The 19,755-nt window shown below is 42.5% G+C and overlaps 2 protein-coding genes across 2 annotated transcripts; both read left to right on the top strand.

Moving 5' to 3' along the window:
- The first annotated feature begins 224 nt into the window (after positions 1 to 224).
- Positions 225 to 6,543, top strand: LOC146578593 (Fc receptor-like B). Its single transcript, XM_085268968.1, has 8 exons — positions 225 to 256; positions 813 to 848; positions 3,307 to 3,576; positions 3,656 to 3,901; positions 3,979 to 4,131; positions 4,238 to 4,767; positions 4,853 to 5,240; positions 6,079 to 6,543. Exons 1-6 carry the CDS (start codon positions 226 to 228, stop codon positions 4,282 to 4,284), a joined length of 783 nt encoding a protein of 260 aa, XP_085125094.1. The 5' UTR covers position 225; the 3' UTR covers positions 4,285 to 4,767; positions 4,853 to 5,240; positions 6,079 to 6,543.
- Positions 6,544 to 8,665: 2,122 nt separating this feature from the next.
- Positions 8,666 to 18,865, top strand: LOC146578592 (uncharacterized). The gene is made up of 3 exons (XM_085269445.1): positions 8,666 to 8,906; positions 15,565 to 15,656; positions 16,107 to 18,865. The coding sequence occupies exons 2-3, from the start codon at positions 15,639 to 15,641 to the stop codon at positions 17,097 to 17,099; spliced, it is 1,011 nt and encodes a 336-aa protein (XP_085125571.1). The 5' UTR covers positions 8,666 to 8,906; positions 15,565 to 15,638; the 3' UTR covers positions 17,100 to 18,865.
- Positions 18,866 to 19,755: the final 890 nt, after the last annotated feature.

Below are 19,755 nucleotides of genomic sequence, written 5' to 3'. Positions count from 1 at the left end.
TAGAAGCAGTCTGGATGCCTAGGTGCTTGATTTTATACACCCATGGCCATGGAAGTAATCAGAATACCTGAATTTCAATGACTTGCATGAGTGCTTGCTTTCTATCCTAGCACAGTGTAGGTAAATGGTGAGGACATCACAGTGGAGAGCAAGTCAGGATAGGGGACTGGGAGGGGCTTAAAGTTAAGCAGCTGAATGTTTCAGTACCATTACTGAGAAAAAACAATGGAGGAAACAACTCTGCTGCCACTGCTCTGTAAGCAAAATATGTTTCTTTAACTGTGATGACTTAAAATTACCTTAAAAATCTTACCAGAGAAGTCTACTGCAGATCTGTTGTCTTTTCTAGTTTTCAGTGTACGGAGCTGATCTGGAGTTTTCAGCTCCAAGAATGTTTCTTAGAATGTTTGTGATATTCTCACATTACACTTTCTCCAAACTATGAAATCATTTTAAAACACAAATTTTGAAAAAGTTGATATTATGGTAACAAACCAAATAACCGTATATTCAACAACGTTTGCTATATATGAAATATGTCTTTGCGATAGCTATAGCTGTTCTGTGGGAACATTATTAGAATTTAAAAATCTTCTCATCCCTATGACTGGTTACAGCAGCAACTTTTTAAGTTTACTTCTAACACTTTTACTGTAACAATGATGAGCTGAGTCTGGATTAGACTAAAGAAACAAGAGCTGTATATATTTTGAGAACTATGAAAAGAACATGTTCTGCAGGGCTGAAGCTTCCTGAGCATCAAATAAATGCGCAGTGTGAAAACAAACTAACTTAGGTGTCACTTCCTCTAGTTCTCGCCTCACTGCTGAGCTGCAATGCACATCAAGGTTAGTAATTTTTCTCTTTCAAACTTTAACCCTCTAAAGCACATGTGTCAAACTCAAGGCCCGTGGGCCACATCCAGCCATTTATTTCTGAACAGCGAGATCGTTTTATATAGATTTATTATTATTGTTATGCAGAAGCTGTTTTCAGTGATAAGGATCAACAAAACAGCACACAGGAGTCGTCTCACTGATAAACACCTGCAGTCCACCCTGAGAATCTCTACAACACAAGACCTCACACCAAACTTAAACCAGCTTGTTGCCAAAAACAGATGCATCCAGCTCTGACAAAATGGCATAAGAGCAAAGAAAATTGAATGTTATGATTTTCTGTTATTTTAACTTTTGCTGAAAAGCTGAAATTTTATTTATATATCCATTTTTTTTTTTTTTTTTTTTTGCATCATGTTCATATTTTGAATATTTATCATTTTGACAGGTCATACTTTAGCGGCCAGGAAAATGGGCCCCAGGGATTTGTTCATGTCAGAGGTTAGAAAATTTGGATGGATCTGCTCTCATTTCAAGAAATCTGGCCGAATTTAATAAACCCCCAAATACATGACTGTTCAGTGCCAGCATCAGGAAGTAGAGTCTCTTGTTATTCCCCCCCAATACCTTAAAACTGTGTTTGTTCCCAGACCATCAAAAACAAAACAAATCCATAAAAAACTCTTAGCATATGAATTGAGCTCAACTTTATTTACTGTGCCTTACAGAAACCTGATTATAGCAGGATCATTGTGTCAATTTAAATGAATCAGCTACCCTTATCTAGGGCCAGATAAACAGGGGCAGCAGCCTAAATAGAGAAGCTCAGACCTGCCACCTCTTCCAGCCTTTCCGGGAGACCACCAAGGGATTCTCAGGCCAGCCAAGAGATACAATCTCTCCAGCCTGTCCTGGAAACATGTGACCTAGGAGACACCCAGGAGGCATCCTTGTCAGAAGCTCGAACCACCTCAACTGTCTCCCTTTCGATGTGGAGCAGCCGCGGCTCTACTCTGAGCCCCTCCCAGATGGCCAAACTCCTCACCCTATCTCTAAAGCAGCGTTCATTTGGTCACCACCCAAAGTTTGTGATCATAGGTGAATTAAGAGATTCACGTAGCTCTCTATCAATCTCTGAATCACTGCCACTGCAGCACCAATCCATCTGTCACTCTCCTGCTACCTTCTCCCCTCACTTGTTAAAAAGACCCCAAGATAAACTCCTCCACTTGGGGCAGGAGCACATCCTTGATCCAGAGTGAGCACTCCATCCTTTTCCGGCTGAGGACCATGGCTTTTGGAGGTGCTGATTTTTATTCCCACCATTTCACACACAGCTGCAAAATGCTCCAGTGTGAGCTGGAAATCGTCACCTGATGAAGCCAACAGAACCACAAGAATCATGTGGTTCTGTTGGCTTCATCAGGTGTCGTGGATAAATATAACAAAATAAATCCAGTACCGGCACCAAAAAAAAAAAAGATAATTTTGCCATGGTCCACAGCTCAGTGTCTGAGGAGCGGTTGGGATGCCCACACCTGCGAGTGTGGCTGTCGTCTTCACACCTTCATCCCATTTCAGGCGATCACCAGGGGGACTATTTAACCCCTCACTGCCGGCTGCTCCACGCTAGTTCGCCCCTTGCGAAGGTTGATGAGGAATTTCTGCTTTCTATGAACTGTGTTAATCCTGTTACTGTGTTTCCTGCTACTGTGTTACTGAGCTTTCACCTGCATGTCCTCCTGCCTGCCTGGAGTTCAGATAAACCACCTGTCATCATCCTCTCCGTCTCCCTGGAATCCTCTCCCGCGGACATTCACCCCTGCCTCCATTTCCAACGGTCCGGCCCGATCGTAAGATAAATAGCTCTACCCCGTTGTATGCTGTTATCTCCCTGCTCCCCAGTAACTCGCTCCCTTTTCTGTTGCAGCCTCCCACGGTTCTGATCATGGCGTTCCCAAATCATTTATCTCCAGGTCACTTCTGTTCTAACATTGAAACAGCATGTTCCCTTTGGTTATTCCGGGTCGCCTTTAGTTGAGAAATAAAGTTTATTCTGTGCGCATTTCCTGCGTATTGTGTTTGCTTCTGGGTCAAGCTTGCATGTTAGAACTACAGTTCTTGACAAATTTATTCATAACATACGAGAAAAGACCCAGGGAAACTATGTTAACGATGAAAGACAAGAAATAATAACGATAAAACGATAAACACCAATAAAAAACCCCGAAAACCATAAATTTCACACCCGAACCTCAACTCTCGCAGCCCTGTACCAAACAACTCATGGACCGGTTCTGGTCCATGGCCTGGGGGTTGGGGACCACTGGTCTAAATGACCAAGGCATGCACTGTGGTCTCATAAGGAAACTCAGCTTTTTGATATGAAGTTTTTCTGTTCCCAGATACAAATATTTTTGTTCCAAATAACTATTTGGTAATATCTTATGTCCCCCTTACCGAACAGCTCATCTCACTGTGAGTCCCAGCAGCTCTCAATTCTTTAAAGGAAGCCTTGTAACTTTGCACTGTGAGGAGGATGACGGCTCTGCTCGCAGCTCGTTCAGTCTGTGGAGAAACACAAGCAAAAAACTGATGATTCAGTGTGGAGCTGACTTTGGAATATGGTCTGTTTCTTCATGTACCATGAGCTACATCTACACGTGGGACAGTGGAGTTTACTGGTGTGAGTCCAGAGAGGGTCCCATCAGTAACATGGTTAACCTGACAGTCACTGGTAAGCTGAGTGTGTGGAGTTAGTGTTGATGAAGCTGTGTGTAAATGGATGAAATGCTGTAGTTTGTCTCTGTGTTGAGGTGGATCAGTGATCCTGCAGAGTCCTGTCCTCCCTGTGATGGAGGGAGATGACGTCACTCTGCTCTGTAAAACAAAGACCACTCCCTCCAACCTCCCAGCTGCTTTCTATAAAGATGGCTCCCTCATCAGGAAGCAGCCTACAGGTCACATGACCATCCAGCATGTTTCCAGGTCTGATGAAGGCCTCTACAAGTGTGACATCAGCGGTCATGGAGAGTCTCCATCCAGCTGGATCACTGTCACAGGTGAGGAGCTTCACTCTGATTTTTTTCCACTCACTTCATCCACATTTTCACCTGAACAGGTGGGATTCTGTCTGCAGATATACCTGCAATTACAGCCCTTCCTACTCCAGAAACTCCAGGAACTTCTCAAACTTCCCTTCATTTTGACTTTACACTCATTCGCTATCTGGTGGTCTTCTGTCCATACTTCATCTCCACTCTCATCATGGTATCTTTATATCGATGTAGAGGTAAAGCATTAAAATAATATAGATGCTAATATACATCTAAATAATAAATACATAATACATAATTAAAAAAATTAAATACATATATATTTTCTATCTGAATCTGCAGGAAATGACCTGTCCATCTCTGAACCAATGAGCATAGGGATTGAATGAAGAGGATGATATTCTCACAAAAGAGCATCTAGAGATCCATCCCATCAAGGAGCGGCGAGTGCTTTTTCAAAGCACATAGATATGCTGTGAAAACAACCAGAAAAGGCTGCTGCATATAAGCAAATTATATGCAGGGAGTCTGACCCAATAATAATAATAATTTGCCTCATCCCATGAGCCAAGATGTGAAAAAAATGGGTCATGGGTCATTATCAGAGATTTCAGGTGAAACCACGATGAGACCTTCCCTTATTATTGGAACTACTGAGATCATCTGATGCAAGGTGTGAGTGGCCATTGAGGCGCCTGGGAAGGGATCTCAAAACTGCGTTATCGATGGCAGACAGTTGGTGTCGTAGAGATGCTTGTCTCCTCTGGATCTCAGGGAAAGCCAGGTCCAATCCTTTCCCCTCACTCGCCTTCCAAGATGCTCACCAGGTCACTCTCCCCTCCCTCCAGAGCCATATGCGCTCCAACTGTCAAGTAAGACACAAATCCAGTAACCCTCACTTCACCAGTCTTCGCTCCCCTCACTTCCTTCCTAACCACACTCTCCCTCTGTTTACAGTTTCACCACGTCAGAGACTTCCTGCCAAGCTTTCTTCCCTCGTGTCGATCTTTACTCTTGTGGTCAATAAGGCTTACGTGAAATCTTATCACTGCCTCCTGTGGTTGAATCTTCACTTGAGTCCACATTTTACGTACTGGCCTCCGAGCCCTTTTCACAATCAGCAGCTGGAATTGCGCCATGGAGGGATACTCTTTGAGAAGAAATCTCCTGACAACTAACTTTTCAATTTCATAACTTCCAAGAGGAGTGAAATGAATGGGCATTAATATACATGCTAACTACTCACTTATGTGTGTTGGCCCTACAAGAAAAGACGTTTAAGTTTTTCAATTTCATCTCCAGATTTTAAGCATCGACAAAATGTTAATACAACATCCATCACTTGGTATGTATAATTTGTGTTGTTGTAAATAAAATTTGGGGGTAAGCATACCAGATTGGGGTGTTCATGGCAAAAAAAGATATAACTAATATTGAGTATATTAGCTATTCTCTATTTTTAAATGTTTTTCATGAAAGATAAAACAAAAACTAGGCTAATCCATACATAACAAGATAAACAAGCATAAAATTCTTAAAAATCTAAAACAGACATGCACATTGATTACCAAACACAAATATTCAATATCCACACAACATTTTTGAGTAGTTAGATCTTGAAGGCTTCCTGGGCTTCTGTCTCTTGCAGAGCAGACACATCCTTCTCACGGTACTTTAGTGCAGACAGGTAAGAAGAGGTCAAGGGGGATCAGAGCAGAGGGGGGTGAGGGCTGCAGGAAGTCTTGTGTAGATGTGAGGTGAACAGATTGGAGGTGTGAACAGACTGACTTTCAAATCTGCAGTAGAAGGTGTGAAGCCAGTTGAGGATTTTCCTCAGGGTGGAGGGATGGACTCCTCTAGCTGGTGGTGTGGTGCAGGCCTCTCAAAATTGATGCAAGCTGTTTGGTTGAGAAGCTGTTTTTTTAGCTTCTCACTGCAATTCATTTCTTCAATGATTTTAAGATTAGGCTTAAAACTTTCCTTTTTGCTAAAGCATATAGTTAGGGCTGGATCAGGTGACTCTGAATCCTCCCTTAGTTATGCTGCAATAGACGCAGGCTGCCGGGGGATTCCCATGATGCATTGAGTTTTTCCTTTCCAGTCACCTTTCTCACTCACTATGTATTAACAGACCTCTCTGCATTGAATCATATCTGTTATTAACCTCTGTCTCTCTTCCACAGCATGTCTTTATCCTGTCTTCCTTCTCTCACTCCAACCGGTCGCAGCAGATGGCCGCCCCTCCCTGAGCCTGGTTCTGCCGGAGGTTTCTTCCTGTTAAAAGGGAGTTTTTCCTTCCCACTATCGCCAAAGTGCTTGCTCATAGGGGGTCATATGATTGTTGGGTTTTTCTCTGTATCTATGAAGCGCCTTGAGGCGACTTTTGTTGTGATTTGGCGCTATATAAATAAAATTGAATTGAATTGAATGTTTGAACTATAAGCACTAGAATATTGGGTCCTGGTTATTAAATTGTATTTGACTGTTTATTTGTTTTTGAATTATTTTGTTTATTGCTCTTATAAGTTGTTTTGATGATCTTTCAGTGACATATTTTTTATTTTGTGCTGTACTGGCAGGCGTGTGACACACACAGATCAGACCCGTATTTCTGTGTTGCAGATGTGTAGTAAAGAGCCAAAGACCCAGTGCTTTCTCCTGCCTCTTACTTTCACACCAGAACACAACGGAATGAAAGGCATAACACATGAACAGGTTACAAAAAGCACAGACCTGGGGAAGAAAGTGTTTAGGAAGCATTTAATGGTGAAGATTAGTGTTGTGTGAACTCTGCAGCTTCTAACCGTGGCTCAGGGGTGACCGTGTAAGCGTATCTGTAACCAGAAGGTCGCCAGTTCGATCCCCGGGCTCTCTGTCCTGGTCGTTGTGTCGTTGTGTCCTACCGCCTACTGGTGTTGGCCAGAGGGGCTGATGGTGCGATATGGCAGCCTCGCTTCTGTCAGTCTGCCCCAGGGCAGCTGTGGCTACAACTGTAGCTGCCTCCACCAGTGTGTGAATGCGAGAGTGACTGAATAGTGACATTGCAAAGCGCTTTGGGTGCCTATAAAGCGCTATATAAATCCAATCCATTATTATTATTATTATTAATAAAAAAGGGGGACATTTCTCTGTGTATTTAGCAGGTGGAACTATGTTGGTTGGCCCCAGACTTTCCAGAATTGTGTGATATTCGGGAGCACTTGTGGGCAACCAGTAAATATGATGTGGGGAAAATGAACAAAGGTAGTGACTCTTAAGTCTGATTTCAGACCATGTAAGCGTCAGTTATTAATTAAAGCCAGAATCAGTGACTGCAGTGTAACACACCCAAAGAAAGATTCTAGGTCTGACCAACCGTCTCAGTCGTGGGCAAAAAGATGACAGTCAATAAAATTCTAAAAGATAATTTATTGAGAAAAAAAAATCAAGAGATAAAAGATAAATCAGTCCAGTGTCCCATTTATGAATCAAATAAAAACACACAGTCCCAAGGCCAGAGCCAGCTATGCCACACTGCCAGTTGCACTCCACGTGTTGCCTTTAACAGGGTTAGAAGTTGTCCTCTGAGACCCACCACCCAGCAAGCACATAGCCAGTGGTCACTCTAGCCTCTGCAACTCTGCCTCCAATAGGCTGTGGCATATAATAGGCCGTGGCCTGCACAGAGAGACAAAACAACACTTTCACTATAGAATTCATAGCGCAAAACCCATCCATCCCAAACATATCTGGTTTCATCACATTCCATTCCATATTGCTAACGTTTGTTTCTCTCTAAGAGTGCTTGTGAAGGATTCAACACAGACAGACAAGTGATGTTAGAGTAGAAGTGCAGTGATTGTGTGACATTTGTAGTGTTGGGCTCCTTATCTGATTACTGTTGAGCTCATAGTGATGCAAAGTGTGAGTGACATTGCTTAAGGAAAGTCACCGGTCACAGTAATGTTGCTGTGTGGTCGGCTGCAATGTTCAATCACACGACTGGCAACAGAGTATAAGCTTGAAAATGGTTTATCTTTTCATTCTTTCCCAACCTGGAAGCAACATGAGGCAGCTCGTGTACCGATGTTAGCAAACGAAGGCGTCTAGTCTGGATAGCAGCTGTGAGACGAGCTGATATCCAGTTCTCTTCCATCTCCAAATATCTGTCGGTGCTCCAGACATTTTCGTTTCGGTAAGTTCTAAATATGTTCATATCACTCTTTATAGCCTATTAGTTTTATTTTCGATGCGCTCTGAGCTCATAGCAAATTAGAACAAACATCCTACTGAGTGATTTTGCAGAACTACCTTCTATTTATAGAGTTGCTAATAATTTGGCATTATTTTAGCAAACCAGCCTATGAAATGGATGAAACATCGTGACTGGGTTGCAGCGCTACACAAGGGACCTGCTTCAAACATACCACCATCAGATTACTTCTTCCATGTGAGGGTGAAGAGGTGACCCTCCTGGATAAGATGGTGAAGGTTTGCTGCGTTTGATTTCTGAACGAAATCGGTCTCTATACAGTCCATTCTCTTTTGAGCTGCTTTTAAGCATCTTGTAATCTTCGTTCCAACACAGTGTGTTTGTTTTGATTCGTAGACCCCGAAAATGGTGCCACGCTCCCACAATGCTTTGCGGCGTGACGTCAACGCCAAAGCGCTAAGCGCTAATTTTGAAACTACACCCCGCGTGGTTACGTTGAGCAAATGAGTCATGTGACCAAACCGAGTAACAAATCACGGCAGAGTCGGGAAGAAGGGGCGGAGAAATTGTGTGTGTGCAGGAGAGGTGTCGAGCAGAGAGAGAGTTACGTTTTCATGAAACGGGAGTAAAGTAGTGAACTTACAGGAACATATACCACTACCAACGTTGGGATCAATTTCTGCATCGATCTGCACACCCTTGTTTCCTGGATCGTAGCTCAGATCAGCGTGAACCACGTGGGTCTCTGCTCCCTGATCTGTTTGTTGAGACTTCCAGCTTCATCACGGAGTTTCTCTCGGTTTGTGGGCTCATCTAAAGGTAAGCTTTTAGCGCTGTTGAGAATAATAGATTGCTTGGTATACATTGGAGTTAGACAGACTTAGAACTTGTGATTGCGTGCAACATTACAATACGACGGGTTTTAGGGGGTAAGAATACATACAGAAAAACGGTCTTTGAATATGAACAAAAGGATTGGGTGCAGGGCAAGAGAACAACCAGCCCCCACCCCCAGGACAGAAAGCCACAGGTACAAGCGTGGGGGAGGGCAATCAGCCTTTAGAATAGGACTTAATAGGACCGTCTCCAGATGCATCCAGGGCTGGACTGGGACAAAAAATCGGCCCGTGTTCCAGATTAACTGGCGTTGGTCGAACAGATGTGTGGTAGACTTGCGTTTCAGGAGCTGCTACCGACAAACCAGCAAAAAAACACCAAATGTGTCATCTGTGACAGTTGTGAGGTTAACTCAAACACACTCCGTCAGTCTTGATGCTGTTGAACAACAAAATGTTTAAAAATGTGGCGAGTTGGTGATATTGTCAAACAATTAACACCACGCCGGTGTTGTTCACAGGAAGGCGAGAGTGAACGATCGGGAGACTCTTGTCGTCGTTATCGTTCTCCTCGCACGTTTTATTACCCCGATTTCAGCGTTTTTGCTTCACAACTAAAGTGTGCAGTTTACTTTGTTTGCACTAACATGGACTCGAATCAACCAGCGCCACCTCTGGCCAAGTGCCACAGCCTACAGCCAGATTCATTTCGTTTCATTTAACGATCCACTTTCGCTCTTCTCATTCTCCGTCACCACTGTGCTTTTTCCAGCCATGTGCGTATGAAAACAAAAGCAATGCGCATGCGTGTTTTACCCTTATTTTATTGCCGTATTTAATTTTCTTATCGTTGCCCAACATTATACCGGTATTACCGTGAGCAGTATGATATAGCCCAGCCCTATATTTAAAAGTTTACTATTTGGCTGCCCCACATCAACCATCCACTGTTTTTTTTTTTTTTTTTTGGGGGGGGGGGGGTTGAAAAAATTATCCACACCTACCACTACGCTATGAAATTTGAGGCAGCTCTTACTGCTCATTTTATGACAGGCAGACCCCCACTGTCATTCTTGTGGGTTTGGTATCATAAGATTAATTGTAAGGTGGAGAAGCTCACTTTACGATCGTTTTTAAAGCAACAGTTTTGTATAGCACTTTTAGTTCCAATCATGCAGGCCTGCTTGAAGGAGAGCAGATTCTCAAACCTAACTTTCAGTGCACTCCTCAAACATTAAAAAATAAAATAAAATTCTACAAAATGTAAAAATATGAAAGCCTAGTTTTAGGACTTTTCACTTCCACTTGGTAACAAAAATGTAAGTTTCATCCCATGTAACAAGGTGTATGTCATGGTAAAACCTCCCCTACACATCAGGAACAAGAAACTAAGAATCTACTAGTCTCACTCATTTAGTCCCTCTGCTGCATTCTGTTCACCCCTGCTATAATTCAATCATCTTTCCTAATATAATATTAGTCCACTAGTTCATATATTGCTTCTCATCCCACTAAGTGAACCGAACAACATGATAAAATCAGAAACACAGGCTTAAAATACTATCTGGTCTTCTTGAGCTTCATTACATGCGTGTATGTGTTTGTAGTATTGATATTTTAACCTTTAAGGAGCACAAAATGTATTAATCCTAAATATCTAAATATCAGGAGAGCAAATCAATATGTCCTTCTTGTTTCAGAAACATCTAAAGTCAAGTTCAGCTAAATCCTAAGCGTTTGCAAGTTCACCAAGTGAATGTGAAGGTGTTGTTAACACCGTCAACAGGTGATGTGATGTGTGCCACTTCCAATGTGATTTTTGACACCCCCATATGGAGGACAACAAGAGCCACGCACATCAAAATAAAGAATTCTGTGCTTGAATAATGAATTGTAGAATAAATTCTTCATTTGTGAAATTTTTCAATCCGTCATTAACAAAGTGATTTTTTAAATGTTTTTTAAACTCCTAGGATGGTAATGAGGTTCAGTATAAACTTAGTTGGCTGAGTTCATACTGCTACCGATGAGTCTGAGCGGGACTCTTTTGTGGATCTATGGAAGTCCATATTTACTTATTTAATTTTTTGTTTCACACATGGTACAGCAGTAATTCATTTCTTATACACAACCTTCCTGTTAATTAAAGTAACACTGTTTCCATGCATGAACAGGAGCATTGACACCTGCCCCCTATCTGTGATGATACAAGTAGGCAACCAAAATTACACTCTGACAATATTCTACACAAAACAAGACAAAACAAACAGAACAATATAATCAACAGTGAGCAATACCACTAAATATCAAACGAAAAGGATAATTTTTTCTACAGTTAAATTCTGTTATTTTCAACTTCTTCATATTGGTTTATCGTTTTATTGTTATAGCAGATTTTAAATTGAGAAACCTTTGTACAACACGTGAGATGATCATTGAGAGAATTCCAGTTTCTTATGCCCATGACTGTTGGACACATTTGCCTTTGTGTGGTTCGAGCAAACCAATGCTTAAAATAAAACTTCCTTCTTCCCTCCCCATGTTCTGAACACAATACAAATACACTTTGTAACTTAAGAGATAGTGTTTTATTTTTTGCCCTAAATATAATAATGTCTATAATTTCACTATCTCTTCTAGTTTTAATAATTTAGATTTTATATACAAACTGTTACTGTGTTCTCTATACTATATATATATATATATATATATATATATATATATATATATATATATATATATATATATATATATATATATATATATATAACACCCAGCACGCCCCTGCGGGCGGTTTATCCTTCAAGCTCGGGTCCTCTACCAGAGGCCTGGGAGCTTGAGGGTCCTGCGCAGTATCTTAGCTGTTCCCAGGACTGCGCTCTTCTGGACAGAGATCTCCGATTTTATTCCCGGGATCTGCTGGAGCCACTCGCCTAGCTTGGGAGTCACCGCACCTAGTGCTCCGATTACCACGGGGACCACCGTTACCTTCACCCTCCACATCCTCTCGAGCTCTTCTCTGAGCCCTTGGTATTTCTCCAGCTTCTCGTGTTCCTTCTTCCTGATATTGCTGTCATTCGGAACTGCTACATCGATCACTACGGCCGTCTTCTTCTGTTTGTCAACCACCACTATGTCCGGTTGGTTAGCCACCACCATTTTGTCCGTCTGTATCTGGAAGTCCCACAGGATCTTAGCTCGGTCATTCTCCACCACCCTTGGGGGCATCTCCCATTTTGACCTCGGGACTTCCAGGTTATACTCGGCACAGATGTTCCTGTACACTTGGTTATGGCGTTCCATGTATGCCTTGCCTGCTAGCATCTTGCACCCTGCTGTTATGTGCTGGATTGTCTCTGGGGCATCTTTACACAGCCTGCACCTGGGGTCTTGCCTGGTGTGATAGACCCCAGCCTCTATGGATCTTGTACTCAGAGCTTGTTCTTGTGCTGCCATGATTAGTGCCTCTGTGCTGTCTTTCAGTCCAGCTTTGTCCAGCCACTGGTAGGATTTCTGGATATCAGCCACCTCCTCTATCTGCCGGTGGTACATACCGTGCAGGGGCCTGTCCTTCCATGATGGTTCCTCGTCTCCCTCCTCTTTCTTGGGTTTCTGCTGCCTGAGGTATTCACTGAGCACTCGGTCAGTTGGGGCCATCTTCCCAATGTATTCTTGGATGTTCCTTGTCTCATCCTGGACTGTGGTGCTGACACTCACCAGTCCCCGGCCCCCTTCCTTCCGCTTAGCGTACAGCCTCAGGGTGCTGGACTTGGGGTGAAACCCTCCATGCATGGTCAGGAGCTTTCTTGTCTTTATGTCAGTGGCTTCTATCTCCTCCTTTGGCCAGCTTATTACCCCAGCAGGGTACCTGATCACGGGCAGGGCGTATGTGTTGATGGCCCGGATCTTGTTCTTACCATTCAGCTGACTCCTCAGGACTTGCCTGACCCTCTGCAGGTACTTGGTGGTTGCAGCCTTTCTAGCGGCCTCTTCATGGTTCCCATTTGCCTGCGGGATCCCCAGGTACTTGTAACTGTCCTCTATGTCTGCAATGTTGCCTTCTGGTAGTTCAATCCCCTCAGTTCTGACTACCTTCCCTCTCTTTGTTACCATCCGACTACACTTCTCCAGTCCGAACGACATTCCAATGTCATTGCTGTATAGCCTGGTAGTGTGGATCAGTGAATCGATGTCTCGTTCACTCTTGGCATACAGCTTGATGTCATCCATGTACAGGAGGTGGCTGACAACTGCTCCGTTCCGTAGTCGGTATCCGTAGCCAGTCTTGTTAATGATCTCACTGAGGGGGTTCAGGCCTATGCAGAACAGCAGTGGGGACAGAGCATCTCCTTGGTAGATCCCGCACTTGATGGTAACTTGTGCTATGGGCTTGGAGTTGGCCTCTAGTGTTGTACGCCACATCCCCATTGAGTTCCTGATGAAGGCTCTTAGGGTCCCATTGATCTTGTACAATTCTAGGCATTCCAGTATCCAGCTGTGGGGCATTGAGTCATAGGCCTTCTTGTAATCAATCCAGGCAGTGCACATATATATATATATATATATATATATATATATATATATATATATATATATATATATATGATGGCCCCAACTGACCGAGTGCTCAGTGAATACCTCAGGCAGCAGAAACCCAAGAAAGAGGAGGGAGACGAGGAACCATCATGGAAGGACAGGCCCCTGCATGGTATGTACCACCGGCAGATAGAGGTGGTGGCTGATATCCAGAAATCCTACCAGTGGCTGGACAAAGCTGGACTGAAAGACAGCACAGAGGCACTAATCATGGCAGCACAAGAACAAGCTCTGAGCACAAGATCCATAGAGGCTGGGGTCTATCACACCAGGCAAGACCCCAGGTGCAGGCTGTGTAAAGATGCCCCAGAGACAATCCAGCAGATAACAGCAGGGTGCAAGATGCTAGCAGGCAAGGCATACATGGAACGCCATAACCAAGTGGCCGGCATAGTGTACAGGAACATCTGTGCCGAGTATAACCTGGAAGTCCCGAGGTCAAAATGGGAGATGCCCCCAAGGGTGGTGGAGAATGACCGAGCTAACATCCTGTGGGACTTCCAGATACAGACGGACAAAATGGTGGTGGCTAACCAACCGGACATAGTGGTGGTAGACAAACAGAAGAAGACGGCCGTAGTGATCGATGTAGCGGTTCCGAATGACAGCAATATCAGGAAGAAGGAACACGAGAAGCTGGAGAAATACCAAGGGCTCAGAGAAGAGCTCGAGAGGATGTGGAGGGTGAAGGTAACGGTGGTCCCCGTGGTAATCGGAGCACTAGGTGCGGTGACTCCCAAGCTAGGCGAGTGGCTCCAGCAGATCCCGGGAATAACATCGGAGATCTCTGTCCAGAAGAGCGCAGTCCTGGGAACAGCTAAGATACTGCACAGGACCCTCAAGCTCCCAGGCCTCTGGTAGAGGACCCGAGCTTGAAGGATAAACCGCCCGCAGGGGCATGCTGGCTGTTTTTTATATATATTTTTGTGCACATAAGATTTTCTGGAGGACAGACATTTGTTTAGAACTCTTATAGATGTTGAAGAAGCAATTACTGTAAGCAATTACTTTGGTGTTCCTCCACCGCAGAAGAAATGTCAGAAGGGGTCCGAACCACAAAAGAAGCACGTATTCTCGGAAAAGTGGTTGCAGGAGGTGAGCTGGCTTCAAACAAATGATGAACGCACAGAGATGTGTTGCAGAATGTGCCGTGAAAATCCCACACTAGCGGACAAAAACAGTGCCTTTTATATGGACGCAAACGTGCGTTGCAACTTCTTATCTGGTGCACGTCTTTTATTTTGACAGCGATGCGCACATGCGGACCACTTATGTGCACCCGTGTAAATAATATAATGTTCTGCCGGGTGTGTTGTTGGTTTTCCCTTGATTTCTGAGTCGACAAGCGCCTTTTTTTGCTGGGACCAGTAATTTTAAGAAAGGCCCCCATTAGAACCCATGAGAAATGAAAGAAATGCATTATTGCTCAGTCTGCAATATCTTTCCCAGAACAAACACCAATTGCAAATAACATACTAAAAATAAACCTGAAAAATCTGTTTAGAACAGCCTACTATGTTGCAAAGAGTGAACTACTACTGGCACGATTTAGCAGTCTTTGCAAACTTCAAAAAAGCAAATGGCCTAGATCTTGGTTCCACTTGCCTCTTACCCGTGACTTCAGTGGAAATTTTAAATTCAGGATCTGACACAGACTGATTCATGTTCTACAGTTCTTACAAGTTCATAGAAATTTCTGTTCAAGTAGAACCAAGTATTTGAGTTGATGATTGTAATTTTTAAACAATGTTGTAATTTGTGTTTCAAAGATTTTTTGATTAATGTTTCTGTTACAATATTATACTTTAATGTATAATATTGTAAAGGAAACAAAACAGGAAACAAAACATCAATCAAAAAATTGCTCTCTTTTTTATTTGGGCTACTTAAATTTGTTTTGGGCTACCAAATACCCTTCCCTGCCCGAAGGGTTACCAGGGATTTTGAGATTTTGCGAGCCCTGCACTGAGGAGTGTAGTAATGTTTATTTGCTCTGCTTCTTTTTGTCAGGGATAAAATATGTCTATATACTTTTTGTGTCCCAGCTGAGTAAAAGGAGGAGAAGAGTCTGGTGGAGCAGCAGAAGGACAATTTCAGCCAGTTGGACTCAGCTCAAACAATGACTTCAACACAGAAGGTGAGAAAAACATCACAGTTACACTGTTATTGAAACTGTGTGCAACTGGTTGGTCTTTAAAACACAATTAACAGCAGCTTTGTCTTTTGCATCCTGGGCTCCTCCATATATACAGAATCTACATTCACAACCAAAAACCACAGAAGTTAGAAGAAAATACAAAGATCATATTTTATCAGCACATATTGAAACAACAATATCATCAGTTGAACTCAAAATATTTTATGAAGTAAAATATTTTCTCCACTTATATATTTCTTCAATAAGGTAATTTTCATTACACCTCTCATTGTGTCACATCATTGTAATGTGACACCATCACCAGAAGGTGGTGGAAACACACCAACAATGTGTTTGTTGACATGTTTGTTTCCACTGACGGAGGGAGTTTCAGTTTGTTCCACGACTGCATTTCACTCACTGCCTCTGTTTGTATCTCTGTCACTGCAGGACCAACATGGAGCAAGAAGTCAGCGCTCTCAGGAGGCCGACAAACGTCAAAGAAGAAAGGGAGAGAAATCCTACAGCTGTGATGAGTGTGGGAAGGATTTTACCCGGAGTGACAGCCTAAAAACACACCAACTCATCCACAGTGGAGTTAAACCTTACAGCTGTGAGTTGTGTGGAAAGTCTTTTACCCTGGCTCGAATCTTAAAAAAACACCAACTCGTCCACAGTGTAGTTAAACCTTACAGCTGTGACTTGTGTGGAAAGTCTTTTACCGAGGCTGGAAAATTAAAAAAACACCAAGTCCTCCACAGTGGAGTTAAAGCTTACAGCTGTGACTTGTGTGGGAAGGATTTTGCCTGGGCTAGAGGCTTAAAAATACACCAAGTCATCCACAGTGGAGTTAAAGCGTACAGCTGTGACTTGTGTGGGAAGGATTTTGCCCGGGCTGAAAGCTTAAAATCACACAAACTCATCCACAGTGGAGTTAAAGCGTACAACTGTCACTTGTGTGGAAAGTCTTTTACCCACGCTCAACCCTTTAAAACACACCAACACGTCCACAGTGGAGTTAAACCTTACAGCTGCAAATTGTGTGGAAAGTCTTTTACCCACGCTGGAAACTTAAAAACACACCAACTCATCCACAGTGGAGTTAAAGCACACAGCTGTGAGTTGTGTGGTAAAGCTTTTGCTCAAAAGCACGACTTACAGAGGCATCTAGTTACCCACTCTGGAATTAAGGCGTATAGCTGCAACTTTTGTGGAAAAAGTTTCAGCGACAAACACTACCGAAATAGACACCTACGGATTCACACTGGAAATGATGTTTCCCGCTGTGATCAGTGTGGGAAACTGTTTATAACAGACGCACAGTTACAACAACACATGTTTACCCACACTGAGGAGAGACCTTATAAATGTGACCTGTGTGAGAAGACTTTTAAATCTCCACATCACGTGAGAAACCACCGACGGATCCACACCAGAAAGTAACTCTACAAGTGCAGTTACTGTGAGGAAGTATTGATTTTTTTATCTTGTAATTGTAACCTGATTGTTTGGAAAAAGTCTGATCAGTAAACTTATGGAGTTATACTGAATGAACTGTTTGGGAAAATTGAAGAGTCATTTTTGTTCAGTAAGCTCAGTCTTATAATGTAAATGGTAAAATGTAATTGGACGTTGGCAGAGATGCTCTTTGTTTCAGGCGACATTCAGGATAAAAATAAAAAAGCAGAGCAACACAGATGGATCCATTTCTCAACCCTGTCGTCACTGTGGTGGTGGGAAAGAGTTTCTTTGTGACCTTTGTAAAAAAAACTTCCTATCATCAATGGGACCTAAAACCACATCAACGTAGACACACTGGAGACGAAATGAACTACTGCAAAGAATGTGGGAGAGGCTTCCACACACAAGTACATTAAAAATACATGAACTCTTCCACAGTGGGGTCAAAAAGCACATCTGTGACCAGTGTGGGTCATCCTTCACCACTGAACGTGAGCTCAATGAAAAAGCATAAGGGAATCCACACAGGAGAGACACCATACAAGTGCAGACACTGTGACAAAAGCTTCTCACAATCAGGTCATCGTAACAAACATGAACGTACACACATGGAAGTGAACTTCAGCTGTGACCAGTGTGACAAAAGCTTCAGGAATCTCAGTTCATACTCCGAACACAAACGATCCCACGCTGTAAATAAACTGTTTCACTGTTACCAATGTGCAAAAACCTTCACTTCATTATCTGCTCTGTGCAAACATCAGCCTGATCATGCAGGACTGAAATCACTGGATCACAATGAATCTGAAGAGAGAGAAAGATCCTCTTCTGGTTTCAGGGTCAGACTTAAAAACCTTGAGATCAGGCTCCACAGAGTTCAGATGGAATCTCCTGTAAAGAGTGTCAGCTGATGTCACACTTGGATCTGATGAGGTAGCTCTGATTTCTGGACCTGCAGTGAATAATCCTGAATATTACATTTAGGAAGCTGCATGTATAGATATGTATATCAAGTTTATTATTTTTCCTTTGAGGGATCTTAATTCTCTAAAATGTTATCCCTGTTACATTTTAACCTTTGTTCCCTTAGGACACAGTAGTGTTTAGTAGTTGTACTATTAAAGTTATAGGAATGTCTTTTTTACCAAACAGACTTTTTATCAAAATTGCAGATATGGATATATATTTCAATTTCTTTCATTTGAACTTAGTGTTTCCAAAATTAACTTCTTTTTTTAAATGTATTCATTTAATGTGTTACCTCAGTTAAATTTCAATTCTTCATTCATATTTAAACTTTTGCTTCTTCTTCTTTTGAACCTTTTCTCCCAAAATTGCAAATATTTTCACAGCAGTTGCTCTTAAAACTTCCAAAATGAACTAAATCTGTCCACCAGCTTTGAAATGACACCTGCTGTGACTTTATGTCCAGAAAAAAGAAACTCAAGCTGAACTGGTTTTGGGCTGTACTTCCATGTAATACCAGTTTGTACCAGAAGATGGAGCAGTGAGTCAGAGTAACCTTTATTCAATTAGGCAAAGACCACATTCATATTCACAGTGGCAGCAAAGAACTGTTACAAGATCAAAAATTCAAATTCTATTAAACCTCTATTTTTGGCTCCTTTAGTGTGTTTACTGTGTTCTTGAACTCCACATGTTGTTTTTTTAATGAATTCATTTCATTTCCACATGTTCTGCAGCTGTTTTCTTGTTGATTTGAAGTTTGTATTATGAAATCGTGATTTGATTTGATCCTATATTTGATGAACTTTGAAAAATAAAGAAATGGTCTCACAACAAGTAGTTTGAGCCCTGATTTCAGATTCAAAGTAATTTAACTGTTTTCAGTCGTACATGTGGAGGTTTATCACAGGAGGAGACTTGGCTGTTCTCCACTCACAGCACAGGGTTCCTGCAGCTCATTAAAAACTCTGAAATGATCTTCAAGGACAAAGATGTTTGATTTTTCTTAAAAACAAGATTGTAATGAACATCTCACACAAGGCAAATGTTCCTGCATTGCAACAGCGGTTTGCAGATGTGTTCTCCCCCCTGCCCGGCTGCATGACTCTCATGGAGCACCACTTTGAAACGCAGCCTGGCGTGAAAGTGCGTTCATGACCTAACATATTGTCTGAGCACAAGAGACCAATTGTGCAAAAGGAATTGGCTGAAATGGTGAAAATGCTGTTATCATAGGATGAAATGAGGATTTGTTCCTCAGTGTTTGGTGTCCTATGTTTACCTTTTCTCCAGATGATTTGTCGCAGCTGTTGAGAGGGGCCGGTTGTCTTTAAGGTGCTTCCAGGTAATTAAGAAGTGAGTGCAGGGTTTTATACGGTTCTGTGATGATTATCACAAAGTGAACAAGGTTTCATGGATTGATGCTTATCCCATGCCCCAGGTTGACCTGGACTGGTTAAGCACTGCTTATTTTTTATCATGTTGGATTTAACCAATGCCTACGGGCAGATTCCCTTGTCTGCAGAGTCCAAAGACAAAAACGAGCTTCTGCACTCTGTATGGTTTGTACCATTCGTCACTCTTCTGTTTGGCTTCTTTGGAACCGCGGCCATTTTTCAGCACGTGCTGGAGCGATAGCTGCGTCCTCACACTGCATATGTTAATTCCTACC

Source organism: Mchenga conophoros, linkage group LG3 (genome assembly GCF_057382185.1).
Source record: "Mchenga conophoros isolate Kocher_MC1m ecotype Shallow Benthic linkage group LG3, M_conophoros_male_GT1.1, whole genome shotgun sequence".
Lineage (NCBI taxonomy): Eukaryota > Metazoa > Chordata > Actinopteri > Cichliformes > Cichlidae > Mchenga > Mchenga conophoros.
Note: the sequence above shows the minus strand (reverse complement) of the source record. Positions and strands in the feature narration are given on the sequence as shown.

Coding starts and splice junctions, on each gene's coding strand:
- LOC146578593 (XM_085268968.1), top strand. CDS start 226: ATGGAGGAAACAACTCTGCTGCCACTGCTCT. Junction 3,577..3,655: donor GGTTAACCTGACAGTCACTG/GTAAGCTGAGTG, acceptor CTCTGTGTTGAG/GTGGATCAGTGATCCTGCAG. Junction 4,132..4,237: donor ATCTTTATATCGATGTAGAG/GTAAAGCATTAA, acceptor CTGAATCTGCAG/GAAATGACCTGTCCATCTCT.